The sequence below is a fragment of the Trichomycterus rosablanca genome, chromosome 4 (genome assembly GCF_030014385.1).
Source record: "Trichomycterus rosablanca isolate fTriRos1 chromosome 4, fTriRos1.hap1, whole genome shotgun sequence".
Taxonomy (NCBI): Eukaryota; Metazoa; Chordata; class Actinopteri; order Siluriformes; family Trichomycteridae; genus Trichomycterus; species Trichomycterus rosablanca.
The window spans coordinates 44,800,396-44,825,973 of NC_085991.1; the positions used below are offsets into that span (position 1 = coordinate 44,800,396).

General features: G+C 40.2%; 1 protein-coding gene across 1 annotated transcript; it reads right to left on the reverse strand.

Moving 5' to 3' along the window:
• Nucleotides 1-3: 3 nt before the first annotated feature.
• LOC134311956 (Fc receptor-like protein 5) lies at nt 4-23,868 on the reverse strand. The gene is made up of 15 exons (XM_062993607.1): nt 23,847-23,868; nt 23,703-23,738; nt 22,877-23,146; nt 20,588-20,848; nt 17,915-18,184; nt 15,218-15,487; nt 13,826-14,134; nt 12,359-12,619; nt 11,832-12,104; nt 9,813-10,088; nt 9,409-9,723; nt 1,065-1,343; nt 526-771; nt 271-381; nt 4-121 (listed from the first exon to the last, which is right to left on the reverse strand). Exons 1-15 carry the CDS (start codon nt 23,866-23,868, stop codon nt 54-56), a joined length of 3,267 nt encoding a protein of 1,088 aa, XP_062849677.1. The 3' UTR covers nt 4-53.
• Between the last annotated feature and the right edge of the window lie 1,710 nt (nt 23,869-25,578).

A 25,578-nucleotide genomic window follows, 5' to 3' on the forward strand; every position in this document is an offset into this window, starting at 1 on the left:
AATTCAATATGAATTCTAATTCTAAAGTAGAAGCTTCATCACCCATTTATCACTCAGCAAGAAGCTTCAGCTTCAATTACTTCATATTCTCTGTTCCATCTCTCTGTTTCATCAGGTTTAGCTGTAAAATACACATCAATAATCATTTTAATGAAATCTATAGTATTAAATGTAATTCTGTAATTATATGATTAATAAATAAATGTCTCTGATGCAGGAAGTATGTTTATTTTAAAATAAATGATGACCAGGAACACTGTGGGTCCTTACCTCGAGTTCTGTAATATATGTTCACCAGAATGATGGTGGACAGCACAAACAGAGACACTGTCATCAGCCTGAGCACCCACAGCAGGTCTTCTGAATGTGATCGACTTAACACTAAATTAAACACACACTAAATTAACACTTCAGATACATACAAATACTACACTATTCATAGACTTAATTTTATTATACACATTACATGAAAAAGCTAACCTGAATACATAAAATCTGTTATTTAATATTAGGATGTTTTTGTACCTCGTACTGAGATCCAGCTTTTTGGTGACTCTCCTTTCTCTGGGTGTTTACAGTGATAGAAACCCTCATCTGACTTTGATACACTGTGTATGATCATCTTTTCTGTCTGGTTCTTGAGGACTGAATCATCTTTATAGAAATCAGCTTGGAGGTTTACAGGCCTTATTTTGCCATATAAACAGCGTAAGGTCAGAGAATGTCCCTCAGTCACAGGATGGACAGGACTGTCCAGGATCACATCACCATCTAGAACAGAGAAAAGCAATTACATTATTGTATCTTCTTAATTATACAATACAGGTATTTAGGGGAAAAGATATTAGATTAATATGTGACTTTAAATTGGGGTGTCAGACTCAGATCTTAAATTTAGCTTAAGAAAAAACACAATTGCACATTAGTGATGCTGTATTTAGGTCATACATGTTTAATATGAGCATAAACCAGGAACAATCCTAAATAGTTTTCTCTGCTGTAAATATTCTCTGATTGAGCATTTACTTCATGCTTGGCAATAAACACACCACATACAGACTCACCGTGCACTGTGATGTTGACAGGATTACTGCTGTCTCCAGATTCAGACTGACACCAGTACACTCCAGTGTTAGATGTATGGAGATAGCTGATGCTGCATGTAGATCCAGAAGCTGATTTCCAATCTGATAAACAATCTAACACTTCTTTACTCTCTCTGTATTGTTTCACTCTCCATCCAGTAGAGTCTCTCTGTCCTTTACAGCTCAGTGAGAGAAAGTGAGAAAAAAAGTGTTGAGTTCTGTTGGGACTGATGATCAGAGACACTGGACCAGACTCACCTTAAACACAAAAATAAAAACTACTTTGATAAAGCAGAAAATTGAATATTTTATTGCTTTTAACATTCTCAGCTCTGGATATTAAATATAAAAATACATAAAACAACAAACGCTTCAGTTAGTAACAAAGCTGTAGTCATAAATATAAAATCATCATTTTTAAATTGAACTGGTATCTCCACAGAGCACAGTCACTTTATATATTCATATTCACCCATAATTTATTGTATTTATCTTGAAATCCATACTTTGAATTGTACTGGTTATCCTGTGTAAATATCCATATGTTTATGTAAATACTTTTTCTTTTCTTCTTCTTCTTTTTATTTTTTGGAGAGTGTCAAACTAAATTTTGTTGTGTGCAAGTGTAATGACAAATAAAGGTTCTTCTTCTTCTTCTTCTAAACATACATTCATTGGCAATTTCATAAGCTACACATACCATATTGATACAGCAGTGCTGTTAGGATTTTTATTAACTGTTGACACCTACTTGCCTCTTTATTAGGAACACATAATATGTTAAGACTTCATGTTATTATTTTTCATGCACAATGCATGTTTTGTTTGTGTAACGGTGTGGGTTGATACAGTTGACAACCCACTGAGAGAGACGGAACCCAAGGTGCAGAGCACAGAAAAGAGACGAATGGAGATAAATAACAATAAATGTATATTTTTTATTTTGGTAATTTCCTAAGTACTAAGAGGAAGAGCGCTAGGTGGGACCCGCGACCGCGGCCAGCCGACCAGCTACTCGATCCACCAATCGACCAACCCACGGCGCAAGATCCCGAATGCTTCTTCCTGGATCCTAAAAAGATAACAAAACAAACACAAAAAACCGTAACGAGAAAAGAGTTAAATAGAGGAATCGACTCACGAGTCGGATTCAACTGCGGAACCGATTCATGAGCCGATTCACTCACGTAAACACAATAGCTTCCTAAACACGGAAGTAGCGAACGTATCTACAGAGCGATAACTGATAGAAACAATGAAAAAACGTACGCTTTATAAATAAAGCAGTAGCGAGCGAACGCACACCGGCCAACTACCGTACCGACTGAGGGATTGACTCAGCACAGAGCAACGCTCTGGCTTTCCTTAAAAAGCAAACCCACAGGTGCTGCGAGTTAGCGCTGATTAGCGCTAGTGTTTTTGGGACTTGTAGTCCGCTTGCCATGGGAATGGGACGATCTACGGTTTTTTCTGCAAGATGCGCTGAGCAAACGTAATCGACCCGTTACAGAGCCCCTCCGTCTAGGGACGGCTCCTGACGTTCCCAAGCCTGCTGATCGGTTGCGGCGAAATTCCCGGATCAGCTCTGGGTCCAAAATGTGTCGTGTGGGGACCCAAGAGCGTTCTTCCGGGCCATACCCTTCCCAGTCGACAAGATATTGGTTGCCACGTTTCGCCCGGCGTACATCAAGGATGCGTTTAACTGTATAGGCAGGGGCTCCGGCAACCATTCGAGGAGTAGGGGGGTTCAGGGAACTGCAGAGTACTGGCTTGAGACGCGATACATGAAATGTGGGATTAATTTTCATGGTACGTGGCAATTGGAGAGTGTATGCTACTGGATTGACCCTCCTGAGTACTTTGAAAGGTCCCACATATCTGGGTCCTAACTTCTTTGACTCTAGGGCAAGAGGAAGGTCCTTGGTAGACAACCACACTCTTTGCCCTACACGGAAAGAAGGACCCACCCTTCTCCTACGATTAGCAGCAGCTGTTCTGGAGGCTGTGGTGGTCCTTAGGATTTTCTTGGCCTTCTGCCAGACTCTCTTGCAGCGCTGAACGAAGTGCTGAGCTGAGGGAACCCCTACATCTGCCTCCTGTTCTGGGAACATGGGGGGTTTGTACCCAAATTGGCATTCAAAAGGTGACATCCCAATGGAGGAGTGCCATAAGGTGTTATGAGCATATTCTGCCCAGAGCAGGTGGCTTGACCATGATGTAGGATTGGTCGAAACTAAACACCAGAGGGTACGCTCCAGGTCTTGGTTAACTCTTTCTGTCTGCCCATTTGATTGAGGATGGTAACCAGAGGATAGACTGGCAGAGGCTCCGAGGAGTCGGCAGAAGGCCTTCCAGAACTGACTTGTGAATTGAGGTCCCCTGTCAGAAACTAAGTCACTAGGTAAACCGTGGACACGAATAACCTTATCCAGAAGGATCTCGGCGGTCCCTTTGGCCGAGGAGAGTTTGGGCAGAGCGACAAATTTGCAAGCCTTCGAAAATCTATCTACAATGACTAAGATGACTGTATTACCCCTAGAGGGGGGCATCCCAGTAACAAAGTCAAGGGACAGATGAGACCAGGGACGGGATGGGATGGGAAGAGGATGTAAAAGGCCTGGAGGGCGTGTCCTGGGCTCTTTATTACGAGCATAGACCTCACATGCCCCAACATACTCCCTCACCTCCCTTTCCATCGATGGCCACCAAAATCGTCTGCATAAAAACTCCTGTGTTCTATTGGCCCCAGGATGGCCTGCAAAGGGGGAGGAGTGCCCCCATTGCAGAACTTGTCCCCGAACTGAGGATGGGACAAATACTTTACCTGAGGGGCCGTTCCCAGGATCTGGCTCCTGCTGCTGAGCCTCCCGTATGACCTCTTCGAGGCCCCATCGAAGAGGTGCCAGGATCTGGGATTCCGGGATAATAGACTCGCTGGAGAGAGAAAGATATGGAGACTCCCACTGGCGTGACAAAGCGTCTGGTTTGATGTTTTTTGAACCAGGTCGATATGAGAGGACAAAATCAAAGCGACCAAAAAATAATGCCCATCTGGCCTGACGGGGATTAAGACGCTTAGCCTGTTGGATGTAGGCCAGATTCTTATGGTCTTTCCAGACCAGGAACGGGTGTTTAGTGCCTTCCAGCCAGTGTCTCCATTCTTCCAGCGCGAGCTTGACAGCTAACAGTTCTTTATTACCCACGTCATAATTCCTCTCTGAAGAAGTTAATCTTCGGGAGAAGTACGCACATGGATTTAGGGTGTTGTTGGAGCCCCCACGTTGAGAGAGAACTGCCCCGACCCCTACATCCGAGGCATCAACCTCTACGATGAAAGGGACCTCGGGGTCGGGTAGTTTTAAAACTGGGGCAGTAACGAGGCGTTTTTTGATTTGATCAAATGCCTCCTGGGCTTTAGACGTCCACAGAAATTTGCCGGCCGTTTTTTTTGTAAGCGCCGTAAGCGGTGCCGCCATAGTGCTAAAATTTCTAATGAAACGCCTAAAAAAGTTGGCAAAGCCCAGGAAGCGCTGGACAAGCTTAAGCGAGGTGGGGCGAGGCCATTCATTGATGGCCTTGGTCCTTGACAGATCCATTTGCAGGTTGTCTCTGGAAACCACAAACCCAAGAAAGGTAACCGAGGTAGCGTGAAACTCTGACTTTTCAAGCTTAACGTAAAGGTGGTTTCTTAGAAGCAGCTGCAAGACCCACCTAACATGACTTATGTGTTCATCTAGAGTTTGACTGTAAATCAAAATGTCATCTAAATAGACAAAGACATAATGCCCCAAAGCCTCCCGAAGGACCTCATTAATAAACCGCTGAAAAACAGCAGGGGCATTCATAAGCCCAAAAGGCATCACTTGGTATTCATAGTGGCCCGATGGCGTTATGAAGGCTGTCTTCCATTCATCCCCTTCCCGGACTCTGATGAGATTATAGGCATTGCGCAGATCCAATTTGGTAAAAATGTATGCCTGCTGCAAAGATTCAAATGCGGAATTCATCAGAGGAAGGGGATGCCGGTCCTTAACAGTGATCTTATTGAGGCCCCGGTAGTCTATGCAAGGGCGCAATGTGCCGTCCCTTTTCCCCACAAAAAAGAAACCTGCTCCGGCCGGGGAGGACGATGGGCGAATGTGACCAGAGGCCAGAGAGTCCCTAATGTATTCCTCCATAGCCTTGGTCTCTGGGATTGATAAGGAAAACAGCCTGCCACGGGGTGGAACCATGCCAGGTAGCAGGTTAATGGCACAGTCAAAAGGACGGTGATGTGGAAGTGACAGCGCTTGATGCTTGCAAAAGACTGCTCGGAGATCATGGTATTCTTCTGGGACCCTTGAAAGGTCAACAATTTCTGGTGCGCCCTTCACAGAGGGAAGAAAACACGAATAGTCCCTGAGGCATGTCTTGTGACAGAGAGGTGCCCACAGTGCTACCGAGCGTGTGCACCAGTCAATCCTGGGATTATGTTGCCGGAGCCAGGGGAACCCCAGGATTATGGGAAGATCAGGGGCCTGGGTGAGAAGAAAGGATATTTCTTCGGAATGATTACCCAGAGTCAACACCACGGGCCGAGTCCTACGAGTAACCGCCCCGGATCCTAATGATCTACCGTCCACGCTCATTATGGGCTGTGGAGCTTGCAGGGGTGTGGTTGGGATACCGAGAGCTTTAGCCAGGCTGGCATCTATGAAATTTCCAGCTGATCCAGAATCAACAAAAGCCCAAAGCTTCTTTTGTTGCCGGGTACCCCAAAGAAGTGTGGCTTCCAGGAACACCCCTGCAGACCGGGGGGCAACTAATTGGCCCATCACAGGTCCCCCTGCCTGTGGTGGGCCCTGGCTTTTAAATCAACCTCCTTGCCCGAAACTGGGGAACACTCCTGGGTACTGGTAGTGTGACGTGGTCTCCTCCAGGCCTGAGACTTCATCTCGGCGTGCGGGAGTCCAGTGTTCCCAATTTGCATGGGTTCCTCATCCCGATCAGAGGTTCCAGATTGTGGTGGGAGGGAATGGGAAGGTGGATAATATGGGCCTTGAGCACGGTTCAAAGGCCCATGAGCCCTGGCCCCGCGCTCACGTTGCCGCTCTCGGAGGCGATTGTCCAGGCGGATAGTTAGCTCATACAGGGAATCCAATGAGGTTGGGGAGTCCCTGGTGGCCAACTCATCCTTAAGCTGCTCCGATAGCCCCTCCTGGAAGGCCGCCATAAGTGCTTCTGGGTTCCAGCCACTCCTAGCAGCGAAGGTGCGAAACTCCACCGCATACTCCGCTACAGAGCGCTGACCCTGGCGAATATGGAGGAGCTTATTAGCGGACTCCTTACCAGTTGCTGGGTAGTCAAAGGTCTGCCTGAACTCATCTGTGAAACGATCCACTGATGAGCACAGGTCAGGACAGTTCTCCCAGATGGCAGTTGCCCAGGAAAGAGCACGACCTGTTAGTAGGGCCACTATGTGAGCCACTTTTGACCGCTCGGTGGGGAAGCGTGACGGCTGAAGCTCAAAAGCCAATGAGCACTGGAGAAGGAATCCTCTGCACCTAGCCGGATCTCCAGTAAAGCGCTCTGGCGCAGGCAATTGTGGCTCGGGATGGTGGCAAGGCGTGGGTAGAGGGGGTTCATTGGCAGATACAGGGGAAGGAGGTTCGGGCCCCTGAACTGCCGACTGAGCATTAGTCAGAATCTGCAGCTGGCTGAGGATCTGACTTAAAACCTCCTCATGTTGGCCCAATTGGGCACCCTGTCGCTGGATTGCCACCTTCATCTTTTCTAGCTCCGCTGGGTCCATAATCAACGGCTGAGTCAATCTGTAACGGTGTGGGTTGATACAGTTGACAACCCACTGAGAGAGACGGAACCCAAGGTGCAGAGCACAGAAAAGAGACGAATGGAGATAAATAACAATAAATGTATATTTTTTATTTTGGTAATTTCCTAAGTACTAAGAGGAAGAGCGCTAGGTGGGACCCGCGACCGCGGCCAGCCGACCAGCTACTCGATCCACCAATCGACCAACCCACGGCGCAAGATCCCGAATGCTTCTTCCTGGATCCTAAAAAGAAAACAAAACAAACACAAAAAACCGTAACGAGAAAAGAGTTAAATAGAGGAATCGACTCACGAGTCGGATTCAACTGCGGAACCGATTCATGAGCCGATTCACTCACGTAAACACAATAGCTTCCTAAACACGGAAGTAGCGAACGTATCTACAGAGCGATAACTCTGATAGAAACAATGAAAAAACGTACGCTTTATAAATAAAGCAGTAGCGAGCGAACGCACACCGGCCAACTACCGTACCGACTGAGGGATTGACTCAGCACAGAGCAACGCTCTGGCTTTCCTTAAATAGCAAACCCACAGGTGCTGCGAGTTAGCGCTGATTAGCGCTAGTGTTTTTGGGACTTGTAGTCCGCTTGCCATGGGAATGGGACGATCTACGGTTTTTGCTGCAAGATGCGCTGAGCAAAAGTAATCGACCCGTTACAGTTTGTTTGTTTATTAGGATTTTAACGTCATGTTTTACACTTTGGTTACATTCATGACAGGAACAGTAGTTACTCATTACAGAAGATTTGCACAATTCATGTTAATCCTCCTTTAATCTTTCATCAATAGACACTTTTTGATCTCATGATGCTGTTGGCTTTATATTTTTGGTTGTAGCTTTATACTTCTCGCAGTATTTACAATGACGTGTTTAAAAATCCCAACAACACTGCTGCACTTGATACATTTATATCAGTACAACACACACTTACATGTCACTACATTGTTTGTTTCATTGCAGTGCTGAGAACAGTACACCACTCAAACAACATCTGGTCTGTGGGGATCTATTTCCATTGATAAATGGTACAGAGCAATGGACAGACTACAGTCAGTAAATGATCAGCCATAACGTTAAAACCACCTCCTTGTTTCTACACTCACTGTCCATTTTATCAGCTCCACTTACCATATAGAAGCACTTTGTAGTTCTACAATTACTGACTGTAGTCCATCTGTTTTTCTGCATGCTTTGTTAGCCCCCTTTCATGCTGTTCTTCAATGGTCAGGACCCCCACAGGACCACTACAGAGTTGGTATTATTTAGGTGTTGGATCATTCTCAGCACTGCAGTGACACTGACATGGTGGTGGTGTGTTAGTGTGTGTTGTGCTGGTATGAGTGGATCAGCCACAGCAGCGCTGATGGGGTTTTTAAACACCTCACTGTCCCTGCTGGACTGAGAATAGTCCACCAAACAAAAACATCCAGCCAACAGCGCCCCATGGGCAGCGTGACCACTGATGAAGGTCTAGAAGATGACCGACTCAAACAGTAGCAATAGAAGAACGATCGTCTCTGACTTTACAACTACAAGGTGGAACAACTACGTAGGAGTGTCTAATAGAGTGGACAGTGAGTGGACACAGTATTTAAAAACTCCAGCAGCACTGCTGTGTCTGATCCACTCATACCAGCACAACACACACTAACACACCACCACCATGTCAGTGTCACTGCAGTGCTGAGAATCATCCACCACCTTAATAATACTTGCTCTGTGGGGGTCCTGACCATTGAAGAACAGCATGAAAGGGGGCTAACACAACATGTAGAGAAACAGATGGACTACAGTCAGTAATTGTAGAACTACAAAGTGCTTCTATATGGTAAGTGGAGCTGATAAAATGGACAGTGAGTGTAGAAACAAGAAGGTGGTTTTAATGGTATGAGTGATCAGTGTATACCCACACAGTGCATCTATGCAGTAGGTGTAGCTCAAAAAATGGCAAATGAACTTACATTCAAGGCAGGTTCCTAATAAAGTGCTTGATGAGTGTACATATTATTAAGTAAAAAAAAACTCTGATTTTAATTAAGATGCACATACACCAGCTAACAGAAATTTGTGGACACTTGACTCCACTCTTTAGGAAGAGATTTGCACAAAATTTTGAAGTGTGTCTGAGAATTTATGAGTCCAGACATTAATGTAAAATAAAAAATTCTGTTTCACAATCAATGTTCCAATTCATTCTGAGGTCAGAGCGACTGGAGTTCTTTCACGGCAACATCGAACCAAAGATAATGTCTGAACCTTGCTTTGTACACAGGGACACAATTACACAGGAACAGGACAAGGCCTTCCCCAAACTGTTGCCACAATGTTAAAAGGCATATGATTTATTTTAGATCACTGATTTCTACATGTTAGCAATGGCTGTGGCTGGAACAGCTAAACTCGATAAATAAAACAGGTGTCCACATACTTTTGAAAAATAAGTGTGTTACACTTTAACTGAGTTCTTTTATTGTTAGATGTTCTTACCAGTGATCCACAGTGGTTGTGGTTGGCTGTACTGTGTGTGATAGGCTGGTTCTCCTCTCTCTGCTCTACATACATAAACCCCTGTGTGATTGAGAACAGCAGGACTGAGAGTGTACGAGCCTCCAGCTCCTCTGCTAGTGTCTGAGAGGAGAACTAAGTCTTCTCTTCTAATGAAGCTGCTGCTGTATTGAATCACTTTGTACCAGCTGAATATCCAGCCTGTAGTGGAGCCTCGAACCTCACAGCTTAGAGTCACTGAGTCTCCTTCAGTCAGCCAGTTCTGTATAGATACATTCAGTACTGGCTGTGGTCGCTCTGTTACACAGCAAATACAAAATATCATATCTGTGATTTATTTTCTCAATATGAACCCTTTTGCAATAAAAATCAAAACAAACACTCACCTGATACAGTCAGTATAACAGTATCACTGATCTCTGAGTTCTGGGAGTCACTTTTCCTCTCACCTCTGCAGGTGTATTTACCCCCATGAGACTTACTAACAGATCTGATACTGAACTCCTGTGTTTTGCTGTATGAATACATGTTGTTATTATTCTCATACCAGCTGTATCTCCACTCAGCATCTCCTCCTCTCTGTATGTCACATCTGAGAGTGACAGTTTCTCCACTGAACACCTGATTATCAGGCTTTATGGTCACCACAGCTTTAGGACTCTCTGCAAAAATATTTACTATTTATTATAAAAACCAACACACATACACGTACACAACAATTACTGTTATAGTAATACATCATATATTTATATATATAAAGTGATGTTTAATAATTTAGGAAACATAATGCTTTAGTACAACCCCAAATCAGAACATTGGGACAATATAGAAAATGCAAATAAAATAAAAATGCAGAGTTCCTTACATTGACATTGACTTTTATTTGATTGCAGACAGTTTAAACTCAAGATATTTATGTTTTATCTGCTCAACTTCATTTCATTTGTTAATATTCTCTCATTCATGCATTTCAGGCCTGCAACACATTCCACAAAAAGTTGGGATGGGGGCAATTTAGGGCTAGTAATGAGGTGAAAAAAATAAATAATTATGCAATTTTCATGTTTTTTCAAATTAATGTTTGGTACAAAAGCAGCATCCAGGAAATGTTGAGTCTTTGATGAGCAAAGATGATCAGAAGATCTCCAGTTTGTCAACAAATGTGTGAGAAAATCATTGAAATGTTTACAAACAATGAACTTCAAAGAAAGATTGGAAGGGATTTGCATATTTCTCCTTCTACAGTGCATAATATCATTAAACCATTCAAGCAATCGGGAGGAATTTCAGTGTGTAAAGGCCAAGGGTGCAAGCTTAAGCTGAACACCTGTGATCTTCCATCCCTCAGACGGCACTGCATCAAGAACCACCACTTAACAATAGCTGATATAACCACATGTGTGAAATATTACTTTGGTAAACCTTTATCAAGCACTACAATACAGAGTTACATGCACAAATGCCACTTAAACTTTACTGTGCAAAAAAAGAAGCCTTATGTTAACCATGTCCAGAAGCAGCGACGACTTCTCGCGGCTCAGAGGCATCTAGGATAGGCCATCACACAGTGGTCAGATGAATCAGCATTCCAGGTCTTTTTTGGAAAAAATGGACGTCGTGTGCTCTGGACCAAAGACGAAAAGGACCATCCAGACTGTTATCAGCAACAAGTCCAAAAGCCAGGGTCTGTCATGGTATGGAGCTGTGTCAGTGCCCTTGGCAAAGGTCATTTACACTTCTATGATGGCAGCATTATTGCAGAAAAGTACATTGAGATCTTAGAGCAACATATGCTGCCTTTAAGACGTCGTCTTTTCCAGGGACATCCAAGACAATGCAAAACCACATGCTGTACACATCACAAAGACATGGCTGCAGAAGAAGAGGTTACGGGTACTGGACTGGCCTGCCTGCAGTCCTGACCTGTCCCCAACAGAGAATGTGTGAAGAATTTTAAAATAAAAAATGTGACACTGACGACCCCGTACTGTTGCACATCTTAAGACGCGTTTGCAGGAAGAATGAGACAAAATAAAAGCTGAAACACTAAATCACTTGGTCTCCTCGGTGCCAAAACCTCTTTTAAGTGTGGTGAAAAGGAATGGCAAAATTACAAAGTGGTAAATGCTTTACTGTCCCAACTTTTTTTAAATGTGTTGCAGGCCTAAAATGCATGAATGGATGTTTATTAATAAATGAAATAAAGTTGAGCAGATAAAACATGACATATCTCAGGTTCATCCTGTCTGCAATCACATAAAAGTCAAAGTAAATGTAAGAAACTCTGTGTTTTTTTATTATTTACATTTTCCATGCTGTCCCAACTTTTTCTGATTTTGGGTTGTAATATATAATAATGTAGGAACCATAATGCTTTAGTATTTGCAGGAATGAATGTCACTCACCAGTAACATTTACCCAGAGTGCATCACTGTAGTGTGTATAGTAGACTGGGTTTCCTCTCCTAGCTCTGCACTGGTACTGACCTACATCAGAAACACTAACTGAGCTGATGATGTAGCTGTGTGTTGTAGATTCAGTCTGATGGTTCTGTGTGTGTTTAAACCAGTAAAACTTCCATCCAGCAGACTGTGGATCCAGCTCACAATACAGAGTCACTGAGTTTCCTGTTAGTGCTGCTCCATTAAGGCTGGATGTGAGTTTAGGTTTAGGCTTCACTGCTGGAGGAGATAAACACACAGTGCAGGATGTGAAATCTTTACCACAGTTATCACTTCTACAGAGAGGCACGTCTACATCAAATCATGTAATTCTGGAGAGAACTGTGTAAAATACCACATCAGTTTGATCAGAGTGAGTGTTAGAGAGTAACTGCAGTGTGATGTAGGTTTGTAATCATTTCTACATCAGTACTGAGTTCCTGCTGAATCAATGCTGATGTTAATGACATTATGGAGATGATCACACTTACCTGATACAGTCAGTGTAACAGCATCACTGATGTGTGTAGAACGTGAGCCTGATCTTCCTTTACAGGTGTAACTTCCTGCATGGGTCACACCAACACCACTGATTCTGTACTCCTGTTTACTACTGACATCAGAACCATCTTTATACCAGCTGTACTGCCAGAGAGAGACGCCTCCATCCTGTATATCACATCTCAGAGTGACAGTTTCTCCAGTGAACACCAGATTATCAGGATTTATGTCCACTGAGGGTTTTGGTCTCTCTAAGATAAAAACAGATTAACCTCAGTTAAAGATTAAACCATTTGATGAATGTCCTTTAATGTGTAAATAGAGTAAATAACTTTGTAATACAGGATGACAAAATATTTCTCAACTAACCAAGTTCAGAGTTTTTGTAAATACATATACGTTTATACAATGTTCTGTAAATGTTTGAGAACTGAGGTCACCAACTGCTATTGTTGTGAATGTAAATTGTTTTCCCATTCGTGCTTGATTTACCACCTAAGCTGATCAAATATCAGAGATCTATATTGTTGTATATTGCTCTTCATAAGATGTCTCACACTTTTAATGGAAGACATGTTAGCACTGCAGACAGGCCAGTCTAGCACCTGCAGCGATATAAAAACCTAGTGAGCTGCCTTGCTGGCTACAGCCTACCTAGGCAGCTTCCTAGAGAGGATTCTAATAAGATATCAAACTTACTAGGCAAATTATTTAGAAGCACTACTTATTAAGCAGTTACCACGATAATGTCATCACAGTTTTTCATAAGCTAACACAGTTAGTCTCAGGCCATTCAAACCAATGGGCTGAGGAGACACAACCTGCTAACATCTCCCTCCATGTACCGAAAACAGTTAAATTAGCACAAGCCCAATTATGACAAGCCCAAATGTAATACAAATAAAAATAATCACCAGCCCTTTTAGCTGTGAGCTTAAACTCCTGGTTACAGAATATTTTCTAAAATATGCAAACTAAGACTTAAACACTGAAATAGTCAGTGACCTGCCTTCAGTTTTAATCTGCTAAATGCACAATCCAAGAAAATCCAAAGGTGGCTGAATAGCAGTTTTTTAATTCTTATTTCACCTACGTTAAATAATAAGTGCCATACTACATTTTGGCTATTTTGAAAAAAATAATAAGGCTATTTTGAAAATAAATTAGCAATGAACAAACAAACAAACAAAACCACATAAAATGTCACGGGTGCCCAAATGTTACGTTAACAAACAACTATGTAATCATCATTGTCATCTTTACTTTGTAAAAAGTACAGCCAGTCTGAATCACACAGAAAAACACAATAAGCTTTTAGTCTCAACGTCAGAACATAACAAAAACAAAAAAAATACAAATCAATTAATCATTTAACATCATTTCAAATATAAAACAACATGAAATTAAACTGAAGTGTTGTTTCTTTAACATAAGAAAAAGTAAAAAACATGTCGTACCCTTCACAGTAATTGTGACTCTCTTACTGAACTCTGAGTCGTAGTTTCTCCTGCGTGCTTTACACTGGTACTCTGTTTCTCCTGCATAAGTGGTCGGCACTCTGAGTGGGTTGGTGTTTGGAGTTACTGGTGTCAGTTGGTTGTGAATTATTTTGTACCAGATAAATGTCCATTCAGTAGACTGCTGCTCCTGCAGCTCGCAGTACAGAGTTACAGCTTCTCCAGTGTAGATGAAGCTCTGAGGAACTCCAGTCACAGTTGGTTTGGGTTTTGCTGTTAAAATAATAAAGATATTAGAACTTTTTTTTTCTTTTACAATATAAACAGATGAATTCTCATCTTCAACAGATGTGTTGTGTCTGTAATGCTTATTAAAAATGTTACAGAGTAAAATGAAACTAAACCCTGATGTGGATGAAGTGGTTATTAAATATTAATAAATTATGATATAAAATCTTAATGAAGGTTTTTAATAATTTAGCAAAAACTTTTGGGAGACACTGTATTGGTATTTTACCTTAAATTATCTTTAATTGGTGTAAAATCTTTTTATTATGTTAAAATGTAAAAGGAAGAAATAATTTGACATTTGAGTTTTTACGTCGGATACCCTTTCTAATGCAACAGTCCCTATTTTATCTGGGCTTGGGACCAGCATGTGCACCTTCCAATGACTATAGGCTAATGGTAGAAAGTTTAAAGTAATGATCATAATCTATGATGCAGTGGCGATTTCTCTAAGACTGCAAGTGAAGCTCAGCTTCCCCTAAAATGTCAAAAATGAAATGGTCAAATATGTACAGTTGTGTTAACATTTCATTGACTACAAATGCGTTAGAACACGTTCATCTCAAAGACGAGTTTGTTCAGAATCAGCGTCTATTCACTTCAACGGGACTGCATAGACGTTTTTTTTGTAATTGCTTTAATTGCTTAATTGAAACTCGCCGGTCATTGGATAAATGCCACAATTTTGTCCCGCCCCCGGATGCTGAGCATCTCTGGGGGTGAATGGAGCTGTGGGCGGGTCTGGACGCGGAGCTTCTGCAAGATGATTGGATGATCAGTGGAAAGGCTGAATCCCATTTTGATTGACAGCTATTTTGAGATCTACACTGTCACTTAATCACTGGGAGCTTCAGTCCCATCGCGGATTTTGCGAGTGAAGTCGAAAGACAAACTGCAACCCATTTCTTCGATAGGATCACAGGCCATTTTCTTGAAAAGGAACGGAGGGCAGAATTTATGTATAAATAAATTGACAAATTTTATGATGTAAGCCGACAATGAGCTTCCCCTCTTTGAAAGACCAGCAGCTGCCACTGCTGTGATAAATGTAGTGATGTGATGCTGAAGTGAATATGTGTGTGTAGAAGAGATGAACACACTCACCTGATACAGTCAGTGTAACAGTATTGCTGATCTCTGAGTTCTGGGAGTGAATTTTACTCTGTCCACTGCAGGTGTAGCTACCACTGTACCGCTCTGTAGCAGTGAATGAATAATCTCTGTTCTCAACAGCAGAGGAAAGTTTGTGACCATTTTTAAACCAGTTGTACATCCAGTCCTCGCTTGTGTCTTGTATTTCACATGTGAGTTTGACATGTTCTCCACTGAATATTTGTCCACCAGGCAGCAGCTTCAGAACAGCTTTTGGTTTCTCTGTACAGTTACACCAAATAAATGTAATTACAAACCAGTTCTACATGTTATAACATCATCCTGCTCTGGTAATGTGAACCAAATAAATTACATTATAGAACAAATTGTTTACAACAAATCAATCATTTCATTTAGTACATTTTAGACCCTGCAGATTTGGTCATATTAAAAAAATAATACACCCATGGATTTACTGTATATTTCAAATTTACCCTTTGTGAAGCAGTGCAATAAAGTTTAACCTTTTTATGTTGACTGAAGTGTTTTGATCATTTGATTTATAATGACTTTATTACAGACTGGACTAAAAAAAAGGACTCCAATTGCTTGTTTATTATTTTTGCTAATTATATCTTTTAGTTTAAATAAATGTTGTGCATGAATGATTTGTGTAAGTTTTTTCTTGCCACTGTCACCCTTCACTTGCTCAGCAGGGATTTTTGATCTGTCAGTCTTGGATTCTGTAGTTGCTTTGAGACCATGTTTATTGTGCTATACAAATACATTTTAATTGACTATACATTTTTGACTACTTTGAAATGGCAAATTTTATTATGCTGTCTTGAAAATGAATCAGCAATGGACCTGTAGGAGGCCACTGTGGGCTGGCACAAGGGGTCATGGGAATTTGTTTATTTTACTTTTTAACAAATAGCCCTGAATTAATCCATACTGCCTCTAAATGCTAATGTACCCTAAATAACATTTTTGTCTTTCTATATACAACTTAAAGAATTGTAATAGATTTATGGATGTAAATAAAATGTGTGAATGGATATTCACACTGTGTTTTTGTAATTGCATTTTCCATATTATTCTTTTTCTAAATGGGGCTCTAGAAACAAAGTATAAAAATAAAGACACAGTAACTGTCAACCAGCAATAGAGAAAGTGGATAGTAATGGGAAAGAAATAAGAACTGGGTGTTGCGATGTGACAGGCTACTGTAGCCATCCGCGACAAGGCCAGCTCTTGGAAAAAAGAAAAGACAGAAAACTGTAGGAAACTTCCAGCAAGGGATAAGTGGATCCCCCATCACACCAACATACACTTCAGTTCATTTGGTTAATTTTAAACTTAATGTAATGTAAATTAATGTCATTTTATTTTATCCACACAGCATTGGGGTCTCTGGGAGCCCAAAGAACAAGCCAGAAAAGTCATTGTCAACAGAACACAAGGAAAAAGGTTTATTTACAAACCCTGATGAAGCTAAAATAGTAATTGTACATGTGCGAAGGTTTAGACTTTGTTGTTAACACATTTGACAGATATAACAGTTGGCAAATGCTTTCTGTGGGCAGCTGACAGTCTTTTCTTGTATTAGGTTGTTAAAAATATGTTGTCTACTGCTGCTTGTGTTGTCGGAGGTGTGTGCTAGCATGTGACCCTTTATGGCTGGCGTAGTGACTTGCATACAGAAAGAACAGCAAGAGCAACAGATAATTAAAAAAAAAATAATAAAACAAACAAACAAAACCACAAACAAACAAAACCGCGTTAAAAATATTTCTTGATAACACAGCTAGTCTGGATCACACAGATGAACACAATCAGATTTTAGTCTCAACATCAGTACATGACAAAAACATTGAAACCTATAAATCATTTAATCATTTAACATCAGTGTAAAATAACAGAATTAAATTGAATAGCTGTAACAAAAGTAGAAAACATGTCGTACCTTTAACTGTAATTGTGACACTATCACTGAACTCTGAGTCATAGTTTCTCCTGCGTGCTCTACACTGGTACTTTGTTTCTCCTGCATTAGTGCTCTTTACACTGAGTGGGTTGGTGTTTGGAGTTACAGGTGTCAGACGATTCCCAGTTATTTTGTACCAGTTAAATGTCCATTCAGCAGACTGCTGCACTTGCAGCTCACAGTACAGAGTAACAACGTCTCCAGCTTCTTCTTCGACGCTCTGATGAACTCCAGTCAGAGTTGGTTTGGGTTTTGCTGTTGAAATAATAAAGATATAAGAGTTTTTTACTTTTCTTTTACATATATATAAACAGAGGAATTCTCATCTTCAACAGATGCTTTGTGTCTTTAACGTTGATTAAAAATGTTACAAAGTCAAACCAAATATGATATAAAATCTTTTTTTTTAAAGTTGTAAAAACTTTTGGAAGACACACTGTATTGGTGATTACCTTTAATTGGTGTAGAATTTTTTACTATGTTAAAATCAAAAAGGAAGAAATATTTTTGGTCCACATACATAATTTGACACAGTTTTTACAGCGGATGCCCTTTCTAATGCAACACTCCTTATTTTATCTGGGCTTGGGACAAGCAAGTGCACCTCCCAATGACTATAGGCTAATAGTAGAATGTTTAAAGTAATGATCATAATCTGTGAAGAATGTAGTGATGTGATGCTGAAGTGAATATGTGTGTGTAGAAGAGATGAACACACTCACCTGATACAGTCAGTGTAACAGTATTACTGATCTCTGAGTTCTGGGAGTAAATTTTACTCTCTCCACTGCAGGTGTAGCGACCACTGTGCTGCTCTGTAGTAACAAATGAATATTCTCTGTTCTCATTAGCAGGGGAAAGTTGTTTATTATCTTTAAACCAGTTGTACTTCCAGTCCTCACTTGTGTCTTGTATTTCACATGTGAGAGTAACATGTTCTCCACTGAATATTTGTCCACCAGGCAGCAGCTTCAGAACAGCTTTTGGTCTCTCTGTACAGTTACACCAAATAAATGTGATCACAAACAGTTCTACATGTTATAAACTCACCCTGCTCTGATAATGTGAGCTCTGTATAATCATAGTGAATAAGTCTAATTACAAATAAAATTACAAAAATGTTGGCACAGTAAAAACTGAAAGTGATATTATGTATAACCAAAGCAGCTAAGTTGTTATATACAGTGTATCACAAAAGTAAGTACACCCCTCACATTTCTGCAGATATTTAAGTATATCTTTTCATGGGACAACACTGACAAAATGACACTTTGACACAATGAAAAGTAGTCTGTGTGCAGCTTATATAACAGTGTAAATTTATTCTTCCCTCAAAATAACTCAATATACAGCCATTAATGTCTAAACCACCGGCAACAAAAGTGAGTACACCCCTAAGAGACTACACCCCTAAATGTCCAAATTGAGCACTGCTTGTCATTTTCCCTCCAAAATGTCATGTGACTCGTTAGTGTTACTAGGTCTCAGGTGTGCATAGGGAGCAGGTGTGTTCAATTTAGTAGTACAGCTCTCACACTCTCTGAGGATCTTAAAAGACGAATTGTTGCGCTACATGAAGATGGCCAAGGCTACAAGAAGATTGCCAACACCCTGAAACTGAGCTGCAGCACAGTGGCCAAGATCATCCAGCGTTTTAAAAGAGCAGGGTCCACTCAGAATAGACCTCGCGTTGGTCGTCCAAAAAAGCTGAGTGCACGTGCTCAGCGTCACATCCAACTGCTGTCTTTGAAAGATAGGCGCAGGAGTGCTGTCAGCATTGCTGCAGAGATTGAAAAGGTGGGGGGTCAGCCTGTCAGTGCTCAGACCATACGCCGCACACTACATCAAATTGTTCTGCATGGCTGTCACCCCAGAAGAAAGCCTCTTCTGAAGTCTCTACACAAGAAAGCCCGCAAACAGTTTGCTGAAGACATGTCAACAAAGGACATGGATTACTGGAACCATGTCCTATGGTCTGATGAGACCAAGATTAATTTGTTTGGTTCAGATGGTCTCAAGCATGTGTGGCGGCAATCAGGTGAGGAGTACAAAGATAAGTGTGTCATGCCTACAGTCAAGCATGGTGGTGGGAATGCCATGGTCTGGGGCTGCATGAGTGCAGCAGGTGTTGGGGAGTTACATTTCATTGAGGGACACATGAACTCCAATATGTACTGTGAAATACTGAAGCAGAGCATGATCCCCTCCCTCCGGAAACTGGGTCGCAGGGCAGTGTTCCAGCATGATAATGACCCCAAACACACCTCTAAGACGACCACTGCTTTATTGAAGAGGCTGAGGGTAAAGGTGATGGACTGGCCAAGCATGTCTCCAGACCTAAACCCAATAGAACATCTTTGGGGCATCCTCAAGCGGAAGGTGGAGGAGCGCAAAGTCTCGAATATCCGCCAGCTCCGTGATGTCGTCATGGAGGAGTGGAAAAGCATTCCAGTGGCAACCTGTGAAGCTCTGGTAAACTCCATGCCCAGGAGAGTTAAGGCAGTTCTGGGAAATAATGGTGGCCACACAAAATATTGACACTTCAGGAACTTTCATTAAGGGGTGTACTCACTTTTGTTGCCGGTGGTTTAGACATTAATGGCTGTATATTGAGTTATTTTGAGGGAAGAATAAATTTACATTGTTATATAAGCTGCACACAGACTACTTTTCATTGTGTCAAAGTGTCATTTTGTCAGTGTTGTCCCATGAAAAGATATAATTAAATATCTGCAGAAATGTGAGGGGTGTACTCACTTTTGTGATACACTGTATATATAATATAGTTTATAACAGAATATAACACACACGTTTTACAGTATTTCTGACTTGATCGTTCACTACAAAACATAACAACAACACTGCATTGCAAAAATATTAATTAACCTCCAACTCATTATAGAACAATCCATACTGTTCATGTTGCCAAATCCACTCAGATTAATTTATTTTTCCTCCTTGATTTTACGCTGCACATCAGCACACAAACTTTGTTCGCTCGCTACTTGTTGACATGCATTTTTGGACGTGGTGTCATAAAACCCCTCGTCACTTCTCACGTGTGTAAAAAAAACAAACAAAAAAAAACGTAGTTTGGTAGACCAGAGAAGCTCGCCTGCGATTCCAGTTGGTGATAGATGGTGTAGTGTGAAACCCCCTATCGCCGATTAGTCGTGTAGTGTGAAATATACACCGACTGAAAGACTCCCGAGTGCAAAAGTTTCAGTTGTGTAGTGGGAACTTGTCATTAGTAAAAATATGTTGTCTGCTGCTGCGTGTGTTGTCGGAGGTGTGTGCTAGCCTGTGACCCTTTATATTATTTTAAATTGAATTGTTGTTTCTTAAATGCACTTCTAACTTTCTAGCTGTAAGAAAGAGTAGAAAACATGTCATACCTTTAACTGTAATTGTGACACTATCACTGAACTCTGAGTCGTAGTTTCTCCTTTGAGCTTTACACTGGTACTTTGTTTCTCCTGCATTAGTGGTCGGCACACTGAGTGAGTTGGTGTTTGTCGAATGAGTCCCAGTTATTTTGTACCAGTTAAATGTCCATTCAGTAGACTGCTGCTCCTGCAGCTCACAGTTTAGAGTAACAGCTTCTCCAGTGTAGATGAAGCTCTGAGGAACTCCAGTCACAGTTGGTTTGGGTTTTGCTGTTGAAATAATAAAAATATCAGAGTTTACAATATAAACAGAGGATTTCTCACCTTCAACTGATGCTTTGTGTCTGTATCGTTTATTAAAATGTTACAGTGTAAAATTAAACTAAACCCTGATCTGGATAAAGTGATTATAAATAAAATGTTAATAAATTATGATATCAAATCTTAAAAATTAAACACTGTTTTGGTGTTTTTACCTTTAATTACCTGTAATTGGTGTAAAATCTTTTCTTTATGTTAAAATCAAAAGGAAAGAAATAATTCTATTCCACATACATCATTAGGCAAGTGCATCTCTCTTTAGGTATGTAAAAAGGGCAATCAAAGATCAGGGGTCAGAGGTCCCCTAATGCATGGGTGGCTGGTTCCTTAAAGCGATCGGGCGACATACCACCAAAGGGCAAAAAGAAATGAATTTTACAAACATATAATCTGGTTCCTCATTCCTAATTTTTTTAATATACAAATTAAAGATTACTAAACTGTTTGTAAAATGTTTAATGTTTTGTGGTAGAAAAGGAACTTTTTTATTATATTTCCACAACATTTTCTGTCTAATCTTATTTCACAATTGCTAAGTAAACTTTTCTGTATTGCTGCCATCACAGAAATGTAAATGACCTTTTATATGGGGCATTGACACCCCATACCATGACAGACCCCGGCTTTTGGTAAGGTTTTAAGTGCCATTTGTAAATAAAACTCTGTAGTGCTTAATACTGCTTTTGTTCTAAATCATGATAACAATCACCTGTTTATATCACAGGTTTGAAATCACATTATTGCTTAGTAAGTTATTTTTTTATCTCATTGCTAGACCCAAACTAGCTTTTTTGGAATGTGTTGCAGGTCTGAGATGCAGGAATGGATGTACGGTATATTAACAAATTAAATGAGGATGTTCAGGTAAAAGATTAAATATCTTGGGTTCATACTGTCTGCTGTGAAAAAAAAGTCAAAGTAAGAAACACTAGATTTTTCTTTTTGTATTTTCCATACTGTCCCAACTATTTCTGATTTGGGGTTGTAGTAATTTGTAATACAACTGCTCCAAAACAAGCATCTAAAAGCTTTACTGTATTGTTTTTCTGATCCTGTGGATAAAGAAAGCAGTAAAAGATGCTTATTTTTTTCTATTTATTTATGCATTTTCTCCCATTGTCTCCCAATTTAGCGTAGTCAATCTGTCTTTCACTGGTGTGGATCCCGATTGCGTCAGAGGAGGGTATATTGCTGCTCACACACCCTCCAACGCATGCACAGTCCTAGCAGACCCCTTCTTTATGCCTCTTCCACTTTCTGCACAGGCGCCTCGGTCTGCTAACCAGGGTGCTTGCACAGTGTTTGAAAACGCCACCTACTTAGTCCAGTCATTTCCCCACCCAGCAGACAGGGTGGACAATTTGTGTCTGCTGCAGGCACTGCCAATTGTGCCCTCAGACTGGTAGCAGAGCCGAGATTTGAACTGAGATGTTCTGGAACTGGAATATTCCACTGTGCTACCTGGGCACCTAAAAGATGCTTAATTTTGAATGAATCAAAAATCACAAAGGCCATAGCAATGTAAAGCTTGCTTCATTAGAAATAGTGCTAAATTTGTTCTAGAAGATTCTAAATGTATTGATATTAATGCATCTAACCACCATAAGAAACCATAAGTGTATTTATTTTATTTGCATTTTACTTAATGTCTCAACTTTGTCTGATTTGGGGTTCTGATTTTGGTCTCCCACAAACCTCGACAAAGTTAATTGAATATAATTCATATTATTGTTTTATTGCCACCTGTTAGGAATATGTGTGGATAAACCCAATGATCTCCATAATTAGAAGTGGTGTCCACATATTTTGGCCATATATTGTAGATTGTACCACTGTGTCTGGAATCATTACTGGACAAAATAACTGTGTGATAAAATCTACTGACTACATTTTAAAGTAATGATCATAATCTGTGATGAATGTAGTGATGTGATGCTGAAATGAATATGTGTGTGTAGAAGAGATGAACACACTCACCTGATACAGTCAGTGTAACAGTATTACTGATCTCTGAGTTCCGAGGGCAAATTTCTCTCTGCCCACTGCAGGTGTAGCTACTACTGTGCTGCTCTGTAGTAACAAATGAATATTCTCTGTTCTCACCAGCACAGGAAAGTTTGTGATCATCTTTAAACCAGTTGTACTTCCAGTCCTTGTTTGTGTCTTGTATTTCACATGTGAAAGTGACTTTTTCTCCACTGAATATTCGTCCATCAGGCAGCAGTTTCAAAACAGCTTTTGGTCTCTCTGTACAGTTACACCAAATAAATGTGATCACAACCAGTTCTACAAACTTAACAACACATTTATCGTTGACAATATGAAAGTGGTAGAAACTGAGTCAAAATCTGAGTCAAAATCTCAGACATTTTGACTAACAGATTGCTAAATATATTACTGTAGGATTGCTAGGATCATCTTATAGTGCAAATTAACCTGTAAACATGAGGCACTTAAATGCTAAGCAAATAAAAAATGTTAAATCGCTAAACATGCTAATAAACCTTTACTTTTGAATTTCACAGCAAATTACATATTACACAGGAAAATGCTCATTTCATGGTCGTGAATTATGTAGGGCCTTAACTATATGCTTAGAAGTATGCAGACGACCTGCAAAGACCTTATCACAAAATGTGTGATACAACAGGCTGAACAGTAGGAACCAGCATAAGCACCTCTGTAAAAGTTCATTAAAAACACAGCAGCTGTACAAAGCTCAAATTCTGCGTCATAATCAACACACATTAATTCAATACCATTAACCATGTACACAACATAAAGAGTGATTTTTAAGCATTACCTTCAGATTTGTGTACTTGGACGAGTAAAATCAGCACTAAGAAAGAAAACAGAGATAAAATAAAATATTAAAACAATAGATTTCAGACACACATTGACCATAACAATGTTTAGGTTTTGAGTTGAGATGAAATGATTTTAGTACATTTGACTGAAGTCTTTTTCATGTCGTTATTATCTCTACTCAGGATGATGTGAAGAAATTAACAGTTAATGTATTTGCCAGATAAAATAATATTTGTTGCTGAAGTGAACTGATATCAATTATTAATGACCTGCACAGATAACACCACTGGTAATTATGGACCTGTTTATGCTTACAGTTTACACGTGTCACTTTACATGTCACTTAATTATACTGTATATTAAATCACATAGATCCTATCCAATCTAATCTAATCTACCTACCTACCTGAAGCTCCTCATTTTGACAACTGGTGCTACCTTGTACATAATTATTTGTACAGTTGTAGTCAAATACAGTTGACCGTAAAATAAAGACTAGAAAGAAACATAAACCCTACCAACAGTAAAACTTAAGATCCATAATGTTGTGGGGCTGCTTTGCTGCCTCTGGGACTGGAGGCTTTAAACATGTTACAGTAACAATGAAAATCAAGAGGATTATCCTATTATCTGTAGAGTAGAACTGGAATATTTTATACTTTAAAATCCTCCCACAACCCACCAATAATCCTTAAAAAAAATGGACGATAACATTTCAGAAGCTTTTTTCATTACAACCCCAAATCAAAACAGTTCAGACAGTATAAAAATGCAAATAAAAATGCAGTGTTTGTTACTTTGACTTTTATTTCACTGCAGACAGTATGAACCCAGTTATGTCATGTTTTGTCTGATAAACTTCAATTCATTTGTTATACTACATCCAGTTCTGCATTTCAGGTCTACAACACATTCAAAAAAATGGATGGAGGTAATTTGGGGCCAGTAATAATGTTAAAAAATTGATCTGAATGTTTTTAGGTTTTACCTTTGCCTCAGTGCACACTGAGGATATACAGTCTTATCTGTTAATCTTTTATTGATAATGACCACAAGTAATCACTGTCCAAAGCAGCGTGGGCTGGTGATGTGTACGTGATAAAAGTGAGCAGAACTAACTATAAATCTGCTGCATATTTACTATCAAACCTTAGGCTCACATATTCATTACATGTAGAATTAAGCACAAACTGATGTGTGAACATGTTTGCTTTTGGCTCAGTATAATGAGTTTTAATGGACAGACAGACAGACAGACAGACAGACAGACAGACAGACAGACAGACAGACAGATAGATAGATCACTTTATTAATCCCAGAGGGAAAGTCAAGTATTAAAACAGCTCAAGATACATTATAAAAAGAAATAAGTAAGTAAAAGACTTAAAATTATTATTTAAGTAAGCCTCAATGTGCATAAGAAATATTAAGCAAGTATTACAGTACAATGTTGGTAGGTAATAAATATATATGCAATATGTGATATAATATATATATATATATATACTGTATATATATATATATTATATACAGTGTATCACAAAAGTGAGTACACCCCTAACATTTCTGCAAATATTTCATTATATCTTTTCATGGGACAACACTATAGACATGAAACTTGGATATAACTTAGAGTAGTCAGTGTACAGCTTGTATAGCAGTGTAGATTTACTGTCTTCTGAAAATAACTCAACACACAGCCATTAATGTCTAAATAGCTGGCAACATAAGTGAGTACACCCCACAGTGAACATGTCCAAATTGTGCCCAAAGTGTCAATATTTTGTGTGACCACCATTATTATCCAGCACTGCCTTAACCCTCCTGGGCATGGAGTTCACCAGAGCTGCACAGGTTGCTACTGGAATCCT

Excerpts from the sequence above, each read along its gene's own strand:
- LOC134311956 (XM_062993607.1), bottom strand. The coding sequence starts at position 23,868 with ATGAAAAAGACTTCAGTCAAAT. Across the intron at positions 23,739-23,846 it reads GAAAAAGACTTCAGTCAAAT|TGCTGATTTTACTCGTCCAA; the intron begins GTACTAAAATCA and ends TTTCTTTCTTAG. Across the intron at positions 1,344-9,408 it reads ACAACCACTGTGGATCACTG|GTGAGTCTGGTCCAGTGTCT; the intron begins GTAAGAACATCT and ends TTTGTGTTTAAG.